Here is a 21753-nt window from a genome sequence, read left to right as displayed (position 1 = left end):
TTGATTGTATGCTTATTTAAATGAATGTTATGTGGTTGAAGGATACTGAAACCAATGAACACCATTTCCTGGCTCTGGCACGGTTAGTTTCTTCACAAGATCCCACCTGATTGTAATATCTTGATTTAGAATATAAAGACTAGTATCTGATTTCACAGCATCACTTAAAGAACACTTCTATTTTGGGGTGTCCACTGTGAAGAGAGCAGCTGACTCATGGCGAGTGGTGCATAGACCATGTCTGCAGAGAGACGGAGTAGGGGAGCACTCCCCAGCCCTGGACTGACAGAGGCGGGGGAATTACTTCCAGCAGTTGTATAAATCTGTTCCCTGACACTGCATTTCCATGAGGCTGTGACTGTTAAGTACATGCAAATTGATGTTTCATCTTTGTGTTAATTTTCTGTCATGATTAAATCTGAGTCACAAGATATATGGTTCTGCTACAGTTGTAGTTTGGTATTAAAAATGTTTCATGACTAGTAGTTTTCAGGTGGCCAGGAAGAATATTGGATGCAAGGGAAATGTGCAGTGGAGGGAAATGCAGTATGTTGGGTATCTTCCATGTTTTGTGACACATTAAGGTATGCTTGAGGTTATTTTCAGCCCTGGGGCGTGAATGCAGGGCCCATGCATGCTGAGCTGCTAGGAGGGCTCGCTCTCACAATTACCCTGTGCTGTCAGCTCAAGCCCCGGGGGAGGCTTTGTTTAAGCTATTTGCATTGGGTGACATATCTCCTAGGCTTTCCTTGATGTCTTAAACATCATCACTTGAGATGTTTTTGTCTAATCTAGTTTTCTGTCTTATCTAGTCATCACCATTATTAATTTTTTAATTATTATTATTGTTGTTGTTGTTGTTATGTTTTGAGGTAGGGAATCACTCTAGCCCAGGCTGACCAGGAATTCACTCTAGTCTCAGGATGGCCTCGAACTCATGGCAGTACTACCTCTGCCTCCTGAGTGCTGGGATTAAAGACGTGCACCACCATGCCCGGCTTAGTTGCAGCCTTTCATCAAGACAGTAATGTTTGACCACTTTCCATGATGTTATCATATAAAAATAAGATTTTAGTATGGGCTTATCTCTTCATTTATTCTTACTCTTTTCTATATAACTAGGGACTCACTATGAAACTGATATAAACATTTATGGCAACAGAATTATAAATCTTACTTTGCTTTTTATTATAAATTATGTTATTGCACCTCTACCAGTAGAAAATGTTCATTTGTAATTCTATTATAAATGAATGTAATGGAGAGAAGAATGCTTGTGTTGTATGGTCATTATAGGGTATTATTGGTACAGTCACATTTCTGTTTCAGAGGTGGCAGTGCCAGCAGGAAGAATGAGAAAGACATTGAGTCTTCACACAAAGGAAATAGCTTTTATAATGAGTGTGGTTTGGGCAGAACTAATATTTCTTGGATCATTACTTCACCTAATCATAAACTTTTTTTTTTTAATTCACATCCTTGCAGGGTTCTAATCGGTGACCTCTGGTGCTTGATAATTGTTTAAGATAGCTGGTCTTTTGCAGTGTACTTAATGATGTTTGCAATTAAAAGTGAGAAATGTGGTTTAACCCTTAGGTGTAACCAGACCAGAGTGGATTTCTTGGTCCTCTGTAATAGTGACTCTCATCTCCTCCTCCCAGCAATTACAGTCTGTAATGGGGAAATAATTTTTTTTTTTTTATTTTGTAGTCCATTCCATCTTCCTGGGGTCCTTTCAGGTGGTTTAGGTAGCCACTGAGTCAGTCCTTAACCCAGTGCCCAGCTGTGGGCAGCTGGGTTAAAGTAAACATACAGAATGTCCTTGCGTATGTGCTCTGTAGAGCTGTCCAGTCTTTTCATGGTCCTCAGACCATAACATTGCGTGAAGTGAATCAAAGAGCACAGCTTTGAGTCGAACGTGGAAGCTAAAGACAGCCTTTGATGGCTTAGGTGGCAGTCCTTAGTTGAGGATGGTTGGTGGCTTCTGATTGACACAGCTCCTTCTGTGCCTCCTGACGTGGGTTTCTCTTTGCTCCTGTAGGAATCCAAGGCTGGATGTATGGAGAGCCATCTCAGTTAACGATCAGCTACATATTTTAACACAAATGAAAGAACACAAATTAATATTTTATTAAGTAGACTATAACTCATATGTACTTTACATGCTAACATTTCTTCATGGTGAGTTATCCCCTGAATGTAGTAATAATCCAAAGCATGCTTTTGAAATTCTTGCCTCTTTTCTCATTTCCACTGACTACCTTCTTTTTCCCAGCTTGTCACCCTCTTACTCTCATGCCTTATTAAAACATACTGAATTTAGTTAGGAATGTGCATGAGCATGCGTGTAAATGTGTGTGGGGTTATTTACTGAAGCATGGGCAAAGCACAGTGGCTACACACACCACTGCAGCAAATCACTTACCTTCCCAAGCAGCTAGTAATTTCCTTTAGTTCCTCAGGGAAGGGAGGGGTCTTCATGACCCCCCCTCCCATCCATTATGTAATGTTGACAGGCTGTACCTTGTGCAGGTAACAACAGTCACCATAAGCTCATGAGTACAAGGGTCATGTAGACTTCTCCCTCTTCCCTGATGTTCCTGAGCCTCGGAGGAGGTAATGTAATTATCCTGTTCAGGGCAGAACACTTCTCATTACTTTGACCCAGTTCTATGTCTACATTATTTGCCACTCACTGCAAAAACAACATTGTCTCACCAATAATGACAGCAGAACTATCTATGGATATTATCATAAACATCTGGAAGGCAGTTTGACATCATGCCTATTTAGCCAAATGACAAGAGTAGGTTCCCTCTTGGGCCTACGACCTCCCCAGCCATGGGCTATTGACAGGGTTTATGGTGTCAGGTCTAAATTTCCTCCTATGGAGCAGGTCCTCAAATGCGGTGAGAAATTGCTTGGTCATCCCCACCAAATGCCATGCACTGTTGCATCAGTGAATACATGTTGCCCGACAGATAAGTTGTGCAGCACACAGCTTCCACAGCTGGGTGCCATTGTTGATGACCCCTTCCCCAGAAGCCTGCACGGCACCTTTGCAGTGAAAGCATAGTTGCTTTCCATGCACTGTAACAGAAGCAGGTGGTGTCTTCAGCAACAGGGACTTACTGTCTAGTTTTGATGGGCAGCAAAGCACAGTAGTAATGGCCTGTTTTGTCTCGGGGGCCTCTGGCCTCCATGGCCAGCAACTCCCATGAGACGCTGGGGCTTTGCTTAATAACTTACGGCTTTTAGAAGCAACGTTACAGGCCATTGCAGGGTTCTTTCATCAGTATGGCTCGCTGTCTGGTCTGTCTTTCTCTCCTGTCTGTCTCTCCATTGCGCGTGCGCGCGCGCTCTCTCTCTCTCTCTCTCTCTCTCTCTTTCTTTCTCTTTCTCTCTTTCTATATATATATATGTGTGTGTATATATATATATATATATATATATATATATATATATACATATATTTAATATTTTTATTTCTTTATTTGAAAGAGAAAGGGGCAGAGAGTGAAAATGAGAATGGGTGCACCAGGCCTTACAAAATGGCGTGCTTCTTTACAGCTTTTTCGTCTACCCTTAGTTGTGGCTAGTCCTCCCCTTCTCTCTCCTGTCCTGCCGCCGTCCCTGCCCGAGTCTCCCCGCACTGGCCCCATCACCCTGCTGTCCACAGATCCCTCACTGTCCGCCTCGTAGCCCTCTCACCGTCCCTCACGGCCGCGTTCACTCTCTCACTCAGTGTCCCCTCACTGCTCCCCACACTGTCCCTCCCTGCTTCTTCACCGTCGGCCTCACTATACCTTCCCTGACCTCACGCCCCCTTGCAGTCCCCTCTCTTTTCACATGGTGTGTCTTCTACTATCAACCCTTAGAATCACCTTCTACCTCCCCTGTGGTCCCCTTCTAGCTTCCTGGCCTTGACAGTCAGTTTATCCAACTGAAACTCACAAATCAAAAATTTCAAAGTTAGAATCTGCATATGAGAGAGGCATTTTCTTTTCTGGGCTTGGGTTATCTCACTTACTATAATATTTTCCAATTCCATTCATTTTCCTGCAGATTTTGTAGTTTCATTTTTCTTTACAACTGAATAAAAATTCATTGTGTGTATCTACCACATCTTATTATCTAGAATCAGTCCATGGACATCTGGGCTGATTCCATTTCGTAGCTTTTGTGAATAGGACAATAGTGGGCATGGATGTGCAGATATCTCTGTTGTAGGGTCTGGAGTCCTTTGGATGTATCCCCATGAATGGTATAACTGGGCCATATAATAGATACAGTTTTAGCTTTTGGCGAAGAGCCACATCACTATCACAGTGCTCGCTAGACTCTCACCATGCCCATGCTGCAGACCAGCACCTGTTGTTGCCATCATCAGTGGTGGTGCTGGAGTTGCTGGTGGTGGTGTGTGTGTGTGTGTGTGTGTGTGTGTGTGTGTTGATGCTAGCCATTCTAACTGGGGTGAAATGGAATCTCAAAGCAGTTTGAATTTGTAATTTCCTGATGACTCAGGATATTAAACATTTTAAAATATTTATTAGCCATTTGTATTTCTTCTTTGGCGAACTCTCTTCTATTCCATTGCTCCATTTTTGGCCAGGTTGCTTGATATCTTTTTGTCTAGTTTTTGAGTTTCATATCTTCTGGCTATTATTACTGTTGTGTCAGAAGCGTATCTGGCAAAGATTTTCTCCTTTTCTATAGTCTGCCTCTTCACTTGACCCTTGCTGTGTAACGGCTTTTTGGGCACCCTTTGTTGACTGTAGGAGTGACTACAGTCCTTTATGCCTAAATAGCTTCTGTGGAGGTCTGGGCTTCTGAGTCCCGTAGCTGTGGTTGTGATCCTGAGCCCAGTTGTGTGGATGTCCTTAGGCACTTCCTTTCTGTGTGGTGACATTGGTACAGGATTGGTACCAGGGAAATCATTAAATACATCCCAGCTCCCAATGTCCTTGTTTAGTTCTTAATTATCCATGAGGGGTGCAGTCAGTGTCAGCACTTCCCCTTTTCTCATTCTCCTTTGTTCTGGATGCTTTAAACTGCTGCCTGTATACTAAAGTTCATTTGTATAAGTGTTTCTTCTGTGTTTATAACAATCCTTTACTTCCCAGAAATCTTAATATTTGAAGTATCCTGTGTTCCTTTATTTTTTAATGATGTAGTCTCATGTATGTGATGAGCTACCCTGTTCTCACTAGACAGTGTTGGCATCACTGCTGTTCATGGAACAGTCTTCACAAGATAATGAGTCAAGGAATCAATCCTGTTTGGTTTTAGTGTATTCAGTTGTGGTTTGATTACAGTTGGTGATTATATTTAGGATTGGATTCCTTAACGAAAATATTTGTGATGTTGTAGGTTAAAAGTTTCTTTTCATACAAGGAGGTACAGTGTATGTTGGTGACCTGTCAGATAGGAATTATGATGGCTGTGAATGTCACTTATGTGTCTTTTTAAGATGAATTCTAATCCCACAATTGGACTCATGTTATTTTGGAATGGATTTGTGCAAGCTGAGCATGTAAACATCACCATTCTCATATGAACTCTCATTGTGTTTCGTATCCAGACTATGGAATGAAAACCTATCTCCTAATTGAAGCTGGCAGTGGAATTAGGATGATTGGGGGAAGGCTGGGTTAACATCCACACGTGACCTTTGCTGTGCTGGATGCTCTGCATTTGTCTTATATTTCTCTGACCCCCCCATGAATTGTTGCTCAAAAAATGCCTTTCACAAAGCAAAGAAGTCATGACGTTTAGAAGGACACTTTTCAACAGTGATATCCAGTTCTTTATAACTGAACGCAGTGCATTTATAATGTTTAGTTAGCTGTTTCATAACCGTGGAGTCCCCCAGGATAACAGACCCGTGAGTGGAAGCTTCTGTCTTCTCTAGACTTTATCCTCTGAGGAAGTGTGACTATCCAGTGAGATGAACTACTGCCCGCCTGGGGGGGAGAGGGCGGTGCTGCTTAAGAGACACTGAGGAGAAGGTAGCAGCGTCCCCATTCAGGACATTGGACACTTTATTTGGCAAATACTAGTGTAGAACTTACAGATAGCAGGTTACTATCATAAGTACTTTATAGACACTGAGTTGTTGAGTCCTCATGGTCACCCTGAGGGCCAGGTGCTGTGATGGTTCCTTTGTCATCGTTCTTCTGTTTGGTTGAAGAATCGGTGGTAGAGGGAGGTTGGGGGTCACCTTGCAGCTATGTACTGTGAGTGCCAGAATGGAGATTCAAGCCCCAGCAATAAGACTTTGATGAAATTATTTCCCAAAGCTCTTTTTTTTTGAGGTTTTATGTTAGTTTCCTTGGGGAAAGCTAATCAGTCTGTGTACTGGAAGGGCCTGAGATGACAGCAAGGGGACATTCTGCCTTTGTTCTTGCCTCTTAAGGTGATGGGCCAGAGGGTGAATTTTTGCTGTATCTTAAAGTGGTGACGTTTCTCTGTTGCAGTAAGGGTGGAGCAAGCAAGGCCTCCGGCGTGGCAGGTTTCACTCTGAACAGACAGCTGTGCTGCTCTCACTACCCTCCCCGTTTGGGTGACCGCTGCTGCCGTGTGTGGAAATCCTCGTTTCCCGGATGCAGCGTGCTTTGTTGGTATGGGGGTCTCTTGATTTCTTCCTTTGTATTTAGGTGTTGGTTGTCCCTGAAGCCACAAAAAGTTCCTTCGGCTCCTTCATCATCTCCACTGTCAGACCTCACAGACTGTCACGAGCCCTGGGGCTCTGTGCATGCAGGCTTCCCTGAATACTGAACCAGTGTCTCCCAGGAAAGCTGTGTGGTAGGAGAGCCAAGGAGATAGAGAAGCAGGCATGGATACAGTAAGTGTCCAACACTTGGAGCTTACGCTCTCAGAGCATTTCACAAGTCACTTTGGAGAAGAGAAACATGATGGTGATTTAAGGCATATTAAATTATTCATGGTAGTGGAGATGTGGTGGAAACCTTCCAGGTGTCCACAGGTGAGTGAGTTGAAGGCTCAGTGTGTGGTACGTACATATGTTTGCGTATCCCATCTTTAAAAGGAGAAAATACTGTCACATGTTACAAGGGTGATTCTTGATGTTGTAGTCAGTCATCTGTACCGGTCACAACAGATAGCTGCTGGTTCTGCTTGTGTGAGGCCCCTATATTCTCCCTCTGTAGAAGGAGGAAGCAGTGTGACGCTGACAGGAGCAGCAGGGAGCAGACAGCTGATGAGTTTAGATCTCAGTTTTGCAAAAGATGGAAAAGTTGATCTGGTCCATCATGATGTATATTTACTAGACACAATTTAGCTGTGTACTTATGTATGGTATATTGCCTCATTTATTATGTTTCAAGTTTAAAAATGAAAAAAAAGGTGTGGCCATTGAAGTCAGGTAGATCTGGGTCTGGACACCAACCTTCTGTTTATTAGCAACATGACTTTTAGCAAGCTTCTTAAACATTCAAATCCTCGCTCTTACTATGGGATAGGGAGGTTTCAGATCACAACTGTGAGTATGAAGATAGAATTTAAGTCAAGCACATAGCCCTGCACTTGGTGAGTCATTATCTGCAAATACTCATAATGATGACTGAGTTAGTATTGGGAAATAGGTGAGCAGGGATACAGCCTGTGCCATGTAAGAGAGGAATCAGAGCTGAGGCTGGACATCCTCACTAGAAGAGGCAGGGCTGGTCATCCTAATCCTCACTGCTGTTTGAGGCAGGGTCTCACTTTGGCTGCGGACTATCCTGGAATTCTGTAGCCCAGTGTGGCCTCAATTCAAGGGTGATCCTCTTGCCTCAGCTTCTGAGTGCTGGGATTACAGGTGTGTGCCACCTTGCCAGGTGATCTTCATTCCTTATAGGGCCTCCTTTCTACCTTTCTGTGCCCTTTCTGTGCCCAGGAGGCTGTGGTGGGTGGTGTAAGGGTGTATTAGTAATTGCCCTCTCCCAATGGCCTCATGACCATCTGCTTTTGGCCACCAGCACTACATTGGCACTGAGGAGAAGACGGGAAATGGGAAGATTTACGTCTTTGGCTTGCTCTGTGGCACCACAGCATAGTGGCTACGTGCCCTGTGGAGGTCCATGGCCTCATCAGGTGCTCTCCTAGCGGCCTTCCTCTGCTCCCCCAAACCTCCACCCCTCTGGTCTCTCCTCTCTGCCCCTCTCTTCCCCTTTCCCCGCCTTACTCTTGCTCCCACACTCCTCCTCTTAGCCCCCAGACCCTGTGTTGCTGCCTTGCTCTCCCCTTTTGTGTGGAGGCTCTTCCCAGGCCGCTGTCCTCAGGCCCTGTTACCCCGGGGTACAGAGGCTCCAGGACAGCTGAGCTGTGCAGCATGAGAGTGAGGTGTGCTTCCTGTGCTTATTCTGAGAACTCATTGCCTTGCTGTACTGTCTTCCAAGGGACTAAGTTTTAATATTAAAAGGTGAAATATTTTTAATTTTTTGTTTTTATTTGGGTGTGTTTTTGCATGGATGTGTGTATATAGGATGTATGTACCAGAGCCTCTTGCTACTACAAAAGGAATGCTAGACACTTGTGCCACTGTTTTGGTTTGGCTTTGTGTGGATAGTAAGGCAATTAGACTCTAGTTGGTAGACTTTGCAAGCAAGTGCCTTTAACCACTGAGCCATCTCTCCAGCCCAGGCCAGTACTTTATATGCATTATGATATGCAAGAATTACTGGCTCACTATTGACTTAAGTGTTCTAATGGCCTGTTTATGAAACATCATAGGAAAGTCCTGTAGCCATTCCGCTAGTAATTCAGTGTTTTTACATTCACATTTTTAACTTCTTCTCATGACGAATTGCGAAAACTCCACCTAGGCTATTGTGTGAATGGAGTGAAAGAAAGCCGCTGAGCCTGCCCCACGTGCCGGGCCCTCGGAAAGCAGGCCCTGGAAGCAGTCTGCTGTGTGGACAGATATGTTTTTGGCATCATGCAACTTAGGCTAGGCACGTAGTGCTCAGACTGGTTCCAGCCTTGAGAGAAAAGGTGGGCAGCTTTAGGAATAGTGGACCTGTGGATCATACCGGGTGACAGTTGGGGACAAGAAGGCAGGGAGAGGAGCGTGCGGTTGCATCTGTGAGCTCATTCCAACAGGGCATTTAGAAATGCGTTCTCTAATGTGAAGTCTGTCTCGGTGGCAACTTTCTCCCTATCTTCTGTCTGCTCATAAATGAGCCTTCAAGGTTACCTCTCATTTGTAGCTCATTCATACAGGTGCTTATCTCTCTCCCTTTTTTTTGTTTTTCTGTACTTTCTATACATGCTGTCCATCCCATTTTCTTTTGTGCAGCTGCAAGATTACCTTTCCTCTCTGATGTTTGTGGTGGTGAATCAGATGAACTTTCCGTGCTGACTTTCAGCTTACTGAGCTGTTGGTATCTCGTCTTCACATCACCAGCCTGGCCTGCCTTCTCCTTCTCATGCTTTTGTCCTTAGTCCTCCTCCACGTGGGCCCTGAGATGCCCTCCTGCATCTCTGATTGTAAGATTTTTTTTTTTAACATTACTTGCCTAATTCATTCTGTTTTGTACTGTTAAAAAGAAAAGGGCAAAAGCGAAGTCAGTGAGAGCCTAGGAACACTACAGACACACTCTGCAGATGATCGGGTGTGGGTTTGTGCAGTAGTGCCACCAGGGCACTTTTCCTCACAGCAGAATTCACCTTTCCTTTGCCTGGCCTAAGTCTCTCCTTGTCTTTGAACAGTTATACACCTGTTTTCAGATTTTACATATTCCTGTACATTCTAGGATCTGTAGTCTCCTGTTCTGTAGCATTCTATACATGCTTTTTATATTTGTTTCTTTGCCTCATTCTCTAAATTCTGTTTCAATCTCTCCTGTAATAACTTTAAAGTTCTCAAAACTCAGTCAATGGTGTGTGTGTATGTGTGTGTGCATGTGTACACCAGTGTTCCCTACTGCAAGAGAACCATGTTGCATTTATTTACTTATTTACTTTTTGCTTCTGTGTGTGTGTGAGAGAGAGATGTGGGATGTGTGTGTGTGTGTGTGTGTGTGTGTGTGTGTGTGTGTGTGTGTGTGTTTTGTTTACCATATTGTGCCCATACACTTTTCTACAGCAGTGACAGGGCTGCTCACCTTCAGTGGCTGGAGTGCAACATCTGATGTTCATGTCCATTGCTTTTCTGCCTGGTCTTGTTCTGAGCTCCAGTCTTTGTCTTTAATGTTGGAGCTTGGGGAGCTCAGAGGATTCTCAGATCTCCACTCTCTTAAAGGACCCCTATAGGGCGTGAGTGGCCATACCCAGCTGTATATGTGGGATCTGGAGATTTAAACTTGGGCAGTCTGAGGCTTCCTCAGGTCCTCATTCTTGCACAGGAAGCACACTTAACCACCGAGCCAGTAATCCAGCTCCCATGTTGCATTTTACTTTTACTGGATCTTAAAAGAATTTTGTGTAATTTTCAAATGTATCTATATTTACATGAGATATATCCCACGTAAATTGCCCATCACAATTTCAGTGACAAAATAAAGAAGAACTAAATGGCTTATTAAAAGTTTTTTACATATCTCTAGCCGATGTGTAAATTATAAACATGGCCAACTCTGTACAAATTTTTGTGCACTTTAACGTCTATAAAATCTTTGACAGTTTAAAGTTTACAGTCTTAAGTGGATGCAACGCTCACATAATTTAAAGATGTAAAACTGAGTAAGGGATGCAATGGAACATCTCCGCCTATCTTCTCGTCACTTCCCTCCATGCCAACAAACACTTGCTTCTTTATTTGAAGGAGATGATTTCTGTGGGTACAAAGTACATGTGAACATGTCTTCTTCCCTGCTGTTGGTAGTGATTGGCGGTTTGAACTGGGTGTCCCCATCAGCTCACGTGTTCAGAATGGTAGGCCCCCAGCTGATGGAAAAGTGGAAATTGGGAACTTGCTCGAGGAGGTGTGGTATTGGGGGTGGGCTTCAGGTGGGGTTACACTGAGCTTCTGCTTGCCGCCGTTTGTCACACTCTTCTACCGCCATTCTCCATCTGTTCTTGGCCAGGAGGTGATATCCAGGTTCTGCTCATGCTATCCTTTGCAGTGCCCTCAGAGAGATCCCCCTTTGGTTGTTTAAGTCGTATGTCCCCATAAACTCAAGTTCTGACTGCTTGATCCCCACCTGATAGCAGTTTTGGAATTGAACCTAGTTGGAGGTGTGTTGTTGGGTTTATGGGGTATTGTGGCCAATTACCCCTTGCCAATGTTTGACACACTCTTCTCCTGCTGTGGCCCACCTGACGTTGGCCAGAAGGTGATGCTCATCCTATGCTCATGGCATGAGTTTTGCTGCCATCATGGAGCTTCCCCTCGAGTCTGTAAGTGAAAATGGGCTTTTCCTCCCATCAGCTGCTTTTGGTCAGAAGCTTTGTGCCAGCATTATGAAAGTGATTGCACAGTGACCTTCCATAAACACCTGGATTTTGTGAGTGTGGGACAGTGCTGTCCTTGCTGTGTGGATGGACACCATGTGACTGGCACAGTCACTGAGTTAGATGGTGAGTTTCTTGGGATCTTGTTGAAGATGGCGCTATAGTGGGGCCACATGGGACATGTTATCTCACAACTGTACACGTCTTGACTGTAGGGTAATACCTGCAAGTGTGTCGCTAGGACAAGGAAAGATATCAAAGTGAGTGTGATTCTGTGAGAAAGACTGCTTATTTACTACTTACACTTTCACATTGGAAATTTAACTCATTCAGATACAAAGATTAATTGGCTGTTTGTAGAGGATTGATACATAGTAGTTTATTTTTATATACTAGGTTGAAAAGGAAAGAGCCATTGCTTTGGGAGCTCTACATGGGACGATGGTCAAAGCCAGAGTAACAAGCTGTGTTAGTTACTTTCCCATCGCTATGACCGAGTACCTGCCAAGAAAGCAACCTGAGGAAGAAGGTTTGTTTTGCCGCAGTCTCAGTTAGAGCTCCTGTAGTCTGTCATCACTGGGAAGGCACGGTGGCAGGCATTAGGGTGTCTGGTCACGCTGTGTCTGCAGTAAGGAAGCAGAGAACAAGGGAGGGAGTAGGACGAGGTACAAAACCTTAAGTCCACCTCTAGTGACACACTTCCTCAGGTGCGACTCTACCTCCCCAAGATTGCACTTTTTAAACCTTCCAAAACAGTGCCGCAGGCTGGGGACCAAGGGTACATCACATGAACTGTTGGGAGACAGTTCACATTCGAACCACAGCACAAACCGGAACCAAGCAAACCTACTTACTGAAACAATAGTCTTGAAGTGACAAAAATTGGTATTTCTGATTTTAAAAGATAGTGTTTCAATCTCTTACATGATCCCAAACCTTTAGCACACATTTGCTTATTCCCAGACTGGGGGATGGTTTTGGTATATGAAGCTATATGATGTCAAGTGTAACCCAAGATTAGTGAAAGGCAGATTCCCAATGCATTTGGCCTAACATGCTAAATAGTGGAGGAGGATCTTGAGGGATCTCAGCTACTTCTTCCCCTGGGTAGCATGGCTTTTGGAAGATGTAACTTCCATTTCTCATAGGCAAGACTCCTAGAATGCAGTCTTGAGATTTTACGGGCTTGCCTGTTACAATTGCCCCATTCCTTGTTTGCATTGTATTTTATTGAATTTCATGAGAGCATCAAACTACTCTATCCCCAGTCAAGTAGAAAATACAAATTTGTTCACATAACAACATGAATTCAAATGCAGTTCCCAAGTTTGGACTGGCTTTAGCTGCTGGAGCGCACAGGGGCCTCAGGACCTCAGGGCAGCCATCACAGCTTCCCGAGTCTGGCTGCGGCAATGGTCGGTCAGTGTGTGAGTCAGGCTTTTGTCCCCTGGCTGGGCAGAGCCATGGGTCCCAGCCTTGCAGCCCGGCCTGCCCCAGTGATGCTTCAGACTTGCAAGGTGATTTTAGAGAAATCGTCAGCAGTGAAATTATACATCCCATTGTAATTCAAAGCTCACTGGAGTTCCAGCCTCACGTTTTCGCAGTCTCAGATTTGTAGTGCCCTGTGAATGTGCCGAGACCAAATGAAATGTATTGTGTACATTTTCTTTATTTTGTCTTTAAAATCCTAGATGTACCTGTACTTTAAGGGGAGATCTATTTCTAATTTTTGAGTCTTGCCTGTATGATTATATGTTACCTTAAAATGTTAAATGCCACCGACACAAAGAGGAATATTGAAATTCTAATTTTGTGGCATTAAATGTTAATGGAGTATTTGTGTGAGTTCTCAAAAGTTCTCTTTGTTCTTTGAAAGTATGCAATTCAGTCTGTTTTGACACATACATACAAATTTTGATCACTTTAAAGGAAGTTTTAGTGTAACCTAATTTTGTTGAATCTTTTAAATATACCTGAAGTATTGTCAGTTCTTCGTTAGACAGTGGAAGGTGGAATTTATTTTCTTCTAGTTGATGCTGAGGACGTGGAATGTACCCTAGGATACCTGTTGCTTTTCACTGAGAATAAGACAATGATTTTCCACACTTCCACCGATTGTTTTGCAAATTTCAGACCCTGTGGTTCATGGAACATGTCTGTACTAACACAGAAACATAGTAATAACCTTGGTTTTATGGGTAATAGCAGAAACTTTTAAATTTTATATTCAGTTAAACTGCTTTTAAGTTTTTGCCATGAGCACTTACTAAGAAGGTAGTAAAAACTAATTATACGGTTTCCTATACAGATTCTATAGACTGTACTTCAGAGCTTCTTTTCAGAATTATATCGTAGGACATCTGAGGAAGCGGTTCATCTGTTGACGTGATATTCCCTCGAGAGAAACCCTAGCAGGAACCTGCGTTGACTGTGTTCTCTCAGCGCTCTGTCCTGTCATTCCTGTCACAGGGTTTGCTGGCACTGTGCAGCCTCCACTGCCAGTGAGGTGTAGAATGAGTCAGTTTTGGGGTTAGCATCAAGACACGCCCATCTCCCCCATCCATCCCATCCCACAGCACCCCTCAGAGACAAAAAGCTGGGGAGGGAAGGCTGGGGGGAGGACTCACTACAGCATGACCGGCAGAGGGCAGGACATCTGGAAAGTCACCATGCGGTTGCCTCAGCGTGCGCCTGTGAGGAGCTCGGCTCTGATAGGGAGGCAGGGAGTCGGTGGTTGGAGCCACAAAGACACCTCAGGTGTGGGTGCTGCTCTGTGATGCTCGCTAACAGTGGCTCCCTTTCCTTCTTTCCTTCACTGTCTCCTCTTCTCTAGGTGGCAGGAGTTCCCGAGAAGCACCTTGTTTCCCCCTCTGCCCCTGACCTCCATTGGCGCATGTGGTTTAGATTTGAGTTCATGGAGCAATGAGTTAGGCAGTTTTCGTCTTTGAAGGTTGCGTTGATGAATAGGAAATGTGTCATTGCTTGAAACAATTACAGCCACTTATTAGTCTCTGTTGCTGCACTTGATTTCTTTCCCAACAGAGCGAGCCGGACCTCCAGCCCCTGCCGTCTGCGGTCACACACTTCATGGTTATCTTTTTGCCTCCACAGAAATAGAGAAGTTTCAGAAAGGAGAAGGCAAGGATGAAGAGAAGTACATTGATGTGGTGATAAATAAGAATATGAAGCTGGGACAGAAAGTGTTAATTCCTGTGAAACAGTTTCCCAAGGTAAGACCCAGGTCTGCACTGTGCAGTGTTAACCTCGGCCACAGGGAGCCATGCCACACCTATATGCCTCTTAAAGTGCACTCAAACCTCATTTAGTGAATCGAGTGGCCTTTTCTGCTGTCTGACTCTGGTATAAAGTGTGGAACCAATGCTAGCACTGTGGGCCACCTGGTTTTCCCTTGTTTGCTCAGGGGAAGTTGGATGCTTGAGAGGAAAATAAAGGTGACTCCTGAAAATGCTTCATCCAGGGCTTGACGTGCCCAGGTTCAGATGTGCCTTCACTCACATGTCGAGTCTCTCTGTCTCTGCTTTCCTTTTAATATTTTTTATTTACTATAGAGAGAATGGGTGCACTAGGGCCTTTGGCCACTGCAAACAAACTCCAGATGCATGTGCCCCCTAGTGCATCTGGTTTATATGGGCCCTGAAGAATCGAACCTGGGTCCTGAGGCTTTGTAGGCAAATACCTAAACCACTAAACCATCTCTCCAGCACCTTCTTTCCTTTTTCTTTCAAATGCCTGTCTCCCTGTCTCTGGCTCAGACATGTGCTGCATCTACCTCTGGTTCCTTTTTGTTACTTGAGAGTAATAATCCTTACTCAAATGTTCCAAGGTTTATTCAGCCATGTGCCAAGGTTGTTTGCAGTTTTCGGTTATTATACATGAAATTACTGTCATTTCATTAGCAGTCATTTTCTGACCATGTATTTTCATTCCTTATTTAACTAGTGGTAAATGTGCACAGTGTTTTGTTTTGCAAGGATTGCATTTTTTTCCAAAGTGGTTGGGCTCTATAATGTGCCCACAAACCAGGTGCGTATGTAGCACGGGCCCTGCGCCACATGTCCTCACCCGTACGAGGCACCTCCAGGGTTTGCTCCTATCATTGCTCATCTGGATGGTCTATTGGCGTTTTCTTATTTTAATTTACATTTTCCTGGTGAGTAACCATTGTGTGTATGTTCTTTATATTTCTTGGCCATTCATATGTCTTCTTTTATGCAGATCACAATCGTGACCCATTTCTCCATAGACTTCATGTGTTTATCAGGAAGCGGTATGAGCTGTTTTCACATCTTAGATTCAATTCCATTATTAAATTTGTATTTTTCATATATTTGGCTCAGTTTGTGGCTTGCCCATTATTTTCTTGGAAAGTCTAGGATCATCTGAAGTTTTTATTTCTTAATAGAATATTTTAATTATTTGTAATTAAATTTGTAAGTAGGGAGACAGAGAGAGAAAAGGAAAGAGAGAGAGAGAAAGAGAGAGAGGGGGAGGGAGGGAGAAAATGGGCATACCAGGACCTCTAGTCATTGCAAACATATTCTAGATGCTTGCATCATTTTGTGCATCCGGCTTTGTATGGGTTCTGGGGAATCGAACCCGAGTCTTCAGGCCTTCCAGGCAGGTACCTTAAGTGCTGAGCCATCTCTTTCGCCCTGAAGTTTTTATTTTTTATAGGGTCTGTAATTTATTAGTATTTTTATGGTTATTTATTCTTTCTTTAACTATGAATTTATGATCAAGGGAATATTGGCATTCCTTGTTTTTTCTAAAAGCTTTTATTTTCGCTTTTATTGTTCATCTTAAATGCATGTTTGAATGGGATGTAGCATAGAGGCTTGCTGTGGCTTGAAAGTTCTCCCCTTCTGAAAGTTCCTGTGTCAGAAACTTAGTCCTTAATTTTATATGCAAATTACGATACTGGTTGGGACCTTTGAGAGGTAATTAGGACTAGAATAATTAATGAGGGGGTCTCATTGATGGCAGTATTGGCTTCATAAGAAGGGAAAGAGACCACCTCTACTGTGCTTGCTATCTCTCCATGTGATGTTTTCTTCTATGACATGAATACAATGCAATGAAAAGGCCTTTCTAAGGCACTGGTCAAGCGTGTGTTCTTCCTCGTTTGTATGTCCACCTGCCCATCACTGCACTGAAAGGTGCTTTCTCTGCGTGGAGTGAGTGGACACCTTGAATGGAAATCAGATGACCACAAGGGAGGATGCATTTCTGAGCTCTGTGATCTGGCCCTCTTTTCTACATGGATCCTGATGGCACTGCCACACTGCCTTGTTCTGCATGTTTAAAAAAATATTTTATTATTTATTATTTATTTGACAGAGATAAAGCAGGAGGGAGGGAAGAAGAGAGAGGAGGAGGGAGGGCGAGAAGGAGAATGAGTGTGTCAGGGCCTGCAGCTGCTGCAAACAAGTCCCAGACACATGCATCACCTTGTACATCTGGCTTATATGGGTCCTGGAGAATCGAACCTGGGTCCTTTGGCTTTGCAGACAAGCTCCTTAACTGCTAAGCCATCTCTCCAATCCTGCGGGTTTTTATACTAGAGGAAGTTCAGGCTTTGACTTTGTTTTCCATTTTTGCTTAGATACTGCAGGTCTTCTGCAGTTCCATCTAAATTGAAGGGTCCATACACTGATCACCACAGCCTGCACTAGTGATTGTCTGCCGATAGTGGCATTGCACGGCTTGATCACGGAGCAAGCAGGCGGGAGTCTTGCCCTCGGCACAGCACGGATGTAGCTCATCTTCCTTTGGCCCCATATGCCCTTCTTTCTGCAGTGACATTGCTCCTTCTTCACAGTCGAGGTTTCACACACTTATCCCAGAGTATTTTACATTCTAGGTACTATCATAAATTGGATATTTAAATTTTTGTTTTCTAAGATTTTACTTTTTTGTTGTTGTTTGCATGTTTTTGAAGGTAGTGAAGGCTGACCTGGAATTCAGTATGTAGTCTCAGGATGGCCTCGAACTCACTCACAGTAATCCTCCTACCTCTGCCTCCCATGTGCTGGTATTAAAGGCATGTGCCACCATGCCTGGCAGATTTTATTTTTAAAGTAGAACAGTATGTGTTGTCCTTATCGCTTATTTGATAAAGTACCGATACTGTCTAGGTGTGTTGGCTATTTTTTTCTCTACAGAAAAGAATTAAAAAGGCAGGAAGGTGCTTAAAAGACTAAAGATTATTTCAAAGTAAGAGGTAATGAAATCAGAACAGACTCCTTGGTGAGGAGGGGATTCCAGAACTGGAAAGTCCAATGTCCCAATGAGAAAGGGACTTTTACTGAATGAAACTCCTATCCAGAGTCCATGATTGATCAGCTTAAATAAAGGAGAAGGTTTTAGTTGGGATCATAATGTCTCCCATAAGTGTGTAGGTCCCATAAGAGCTCACAAAGCAGCCCACCAAGCCAGTGTGCAGGCTGGAAAATTTATACAGGCCAGTAAGATGAGGAAGTGTGGTCACTCCCTTTACCAGCTTAGATTAGAATATAGTCACCTACCGAAGGCCCTTTCCCCCCCATCTCTGCCTAATTAGGGAAACTGTCTAGCTCCTGTAGTGTTTTGGTACTAGTATCTTTTTAATTAAATTTACCTTTAACATGTCGCCTAATGGTCATATTCTGATCAGGTCATACACTTAGGCTCCCTTTCCTCCACCCACACTCTGTGGAGGGCCTCCTCAGCAAGGTTATCTCTGTGCACTGTCGGTGGTGTATGGACCAGCCGTCTCTGTGGGGGGCACATTGCCTTAGGACTCTCCTTCCCACCCTGCAGCTCTTATGTTCTTTCCACCTTCTCTTCTACAGTGATCCTTGTTCCTTAGAGGGTGTTGTATATCTCTTTTAACTTTGAGCTCTCAGCATCCTCTAATTTTCTGTTTTGCTAATTTGGAGTTCCCTCAGCACTTACCACCATTTTCCTAGAATCAGTCTCTCACTGAGAGCATCACTGATGTCTGATCCTCCACTTCCTCCTGGATGTTCCCAGGTCCTGGGAGGTGTGATTGAGGTGACTCATCTTGTGCTAGGCAGTCCACATTCTTTGCTTGTCTTTTTGGTGTGTCTTGGTGTGGTGGTTTGAATAGATGGCCCCCAATTTATTCAGTAGTTTATTTGTTTGTAGTTTGCATCTGCTACCACCTGGCTGGAGGCAGTGTCACTGGGTGGATCTTAAGGTGTGGTGGTGGGTTTCAGATTATGATCTAAAGATATGCAAAGTGTGCCTAGCTGGAGTTCCTGAAGTGTGCTGTGGCTTTTGGCTTTAGGTTTGTGCTTCTCTCTTTCTCTGCTTGGGCCTGTGAAGGCAGGCCAGCTTCTTCTACCATTTGTGGAACTTCCCCTGGGTCTGTAAGCTTCAGTAAATATCCCTTCCTCTATAACTGTGCCTGGTCTGGAAGTTCATCTCAGTGAACCTGAAGCTGTCTGCTACACTTGGGCTGCCTGGTATTCGCTGCCATCTGTACAAAGCAGACTCTCTTACTAAGTAAGAGTAACACACACCAAAGAGGACAAGCATAAACATTTAGATGACTTTTAGAAGGGCATATACTCTCATTTCAGCTAAGGAACAATGGGCGCTTTCCTCTAGGGCCTATGAAATTCCAAGCCCTAAGCATCTGACTTGGTTCTCAGTACCAGCTGTGAATTCCCTGCCACTGAGAAGACCTCATGTCCAATCAGAGAGCAGCTGGTTACCACCATAAGCCTATGGCTCTGGTGTGTACATCTTGTCTGACTGTTTGACTTTGTAGCTTGAAGGATCTCCTTTTCTTAATGCTATTGGTGGACATTCTTCCCCAGCAACCCAAGTAGCACGTTAGAGCTCCATGGGAGCTAGCAAGTAGGAGCTAGCTTCCGTCTCAGTTTCAGCATGGTCGCTTGGTGTCCCGGGTCCACAGCCTGGGGTGCTTCAGCAATAAGCCATACCATTTAGGTTTGATGGGAAGCCAAGTGTTTTGGCACTGTCCCACATTATTTTGGGGCTCATGGGCCACATTGACCAACAGTTCACTGTGTGTTGGGGGAACCCTACCTGGCACTGGGATTTACTAGGAAGAGCCTTCTTCTTCCAATAGATAATAGATAGAGAAAAAGAGGGAGATAGGGCTTTCTACTCCACCTAAAGGATATTTTTCCCCAAAGTATCCCCTCCTCTCTTACTAAGAGTTGTATCTGAAGCCAGGCATGGTGGCGCACACCTTTAATCCCAGCACTTGGGAGGCAGAGGTAGGAGGATCACTGTTCAAGGCCACCCTGAGACTACATAGTGAATTCCAGGTCAGCCTGGGCCAGAGAGAGACCCTACCTCAAAAAACCAAAAAAAGAAAAGAAAAAAAAAGTTGTATCTTTTATTTATTTTTATTTTTATTTTTTGTAAGTATGTGGCTTTATTTTTTTTGTTGTTTTGTTTTTTTTAATTTAATTTATTAGTTTTCTTTTCAGTAAATACAGGCAGTTTGGTACCATTATTTAGGCTCATCTGTGATCTACCCCTTCCCATTAGACCCTCCTTGTTAATGAAAATGGGTCGTGCATTGTGGAGTTAGCCCCCAGTTATTGGTATGATAAATGTCTCTGCAAATCATGACCCAACATGTGACTCTGACATTCTTTCCGCCCCCTCTTCTGCAAAATTTCCCTGAGCCATGTTGGGTTCATTTTTGGTCTGCTTCAGTGCTGAGGTGTTGGGGGCCTCTGAGGCTCTGGCTCTCTGCTTTGGTAGGAGTTGATTTTTCTCTGCGTTGATCTCCTTCCCCTTTGTGCTGGTATCTGGTTCACAGGAAAATATCACCCTTGCTTATTTGGCCAGTTGTCCTTAGTTTCAGTTGGGCCCCTTTTGAGGTATGTTGGGGCAGCTCTCTTCTTAGGATCTGCATCTATCTGGAAAAGAGAAGCAGATTCTCCAACGGAGAGTAAGTTAGCACCCAGAAAATTGAGATAAGACTTACTTTTTTGATAGACAGTATGGTAGATTTAGGCCCTCTTATACCCCATGATTGATGGTAGCTTGATATTGAAGAGTGGGCTTGTGTAACAAGAGGAAGGTTTTCTGTGGTGCCGATTCATGCTTTCATTCATTTTGTGTGTTTTCCCCTCATACCTTCCCTTACCATGGCCCTGCCTCCACCAAGAGCCTGTCACCCTCTGTAATGTCTCCCTGAACTCTTTTTGCCTGTATGGTATTTCCTTGTGTCTCTCTTTAAGCCTCGTTCTTGCCTCCTTGTTAACACTGCTGATGCTTACTACAGCTTTACAACCAACCAGTGTGTCCGTTTTAGAAACAGCATAAGAGAGAGATGTGGCATTTGTCTTTCTGAGCCAGGGGTAAACTCACTCGGATTTATTATTTTTCAGGTCCATTCATTTTCCCATGAATTTCATAATTTTAACTTAGAACTGAGTAGAAATCTATTGTGTATATGTACCACAGCTTAATTTCCGTTCACAAGTTGATGGGCATCTGAACTGTTGTAGCTACCTTCTCTCTGCTGAGATAAAGGACTCATCCAAAAATAACTTATTGGAAGAAATTGGGGGGGATGCTGTGAGGGCTTACAGTTTCTAGGGGAAGCTCTATGTTGGCAGGGGAAAACATGGCAAAAATATAGGCTGGACTTCTGGCACAGCCGATGGAAAACAGCAGCAGGAGGGTGAGCCACGTAGCACTAGAAGCCAGTGGCTGATAAACCTCCCGGCCCACCCAGCAATGCACGTCCTCCATCAAAGCTTCACCTCCCAGGTTGCCATCAGCCTGCAGATCAAGCATTCGAAAATGTGTGAGTTCATGAGGGACGCCTGACTCAAACCACCCCAAGGACTGATTCCATTGCCTAGTATTGTGAATATAGCAGCAAGAAGCCCAGCTGAGCAAGTGTCTCCATGGTAAAAGAGTAGAATTTCTAGTGTATGTGTACAGGAGTTACAGCCGGATCAAATGGAAAGTTTGTTTTTAGATTCAAAATGTACATATACATTTATTTAGTTACTAACAAGCAGAGAAAGGTACAGAGAGCAGGTGCAGACAAACAGAATGGGCTCATCAGAGCCTCCAGCTGTGGTAAGCAGACTCCAGATGCATGTACCACTATGCGCATCTGTGGGTGATGGGGAATTGAAACAGGGTCATTAGACTTTGCAGGCAAGTTCCTTAACTACTGAGCCATCACTCTGACCCCTAGTTTTAGATTTTTGAGGAACCTCTATTCTGATTTCCATGTGGTAATACCAATTTGCACTCCCACCAACACTGGATGAGGAATCCTCTTTTCCCATACTGTGGCCAGAATTTGTTTCATTTGATTTTTTAAAAATATTT

General features: G+C 43.9%; 1 protein-coding gene across 2 annotated transcripts in view; it reads left to right on the top strand.

The window, feature by feature from the left end:
* Khdrbs3 (KH RNA binding domain containing, signal transduction associated 3) overlaps positions 1 to 21753 on the top strand; it is a 152204-nt gene that overhangs the window by 42465 nt on the left and 87986 nt on the right. For both annotated transcript variants that reach the window (XM_045144477.1, XM_004656182.3), the window contains exon 2: positions 14506 to 14624. In XM_045144477.1, the coding sequence (XP_045000412.1) occupies positions 14506 to 14624 (119 nt within the window). The remainder of the gene's footprint in view (positions 1 to 14505; positions 14625 to 21753) is intronic.

The sequence above is a fragment of the Jaculus jaculus genome, chromosome 2 (assembly GCF_020740685.1).
Source record: "Jaculus jaculus isolate mJacJac1 chromosome 2, mJacJac1.mat.Y.cur, whole genome shotgun sequence".
In the NCBI taxonomy this organism is placed as follows: Eukaryota; Metazoa; Chordata; class Mammalia; order Rodentia; family Dipodidae; genus Jaculus; species Jaculus jaculus.
Note: the sequence above shows the minus strand (reverse complement) of the source record. Positions and strands in the feature narration are given on the sequence as shown.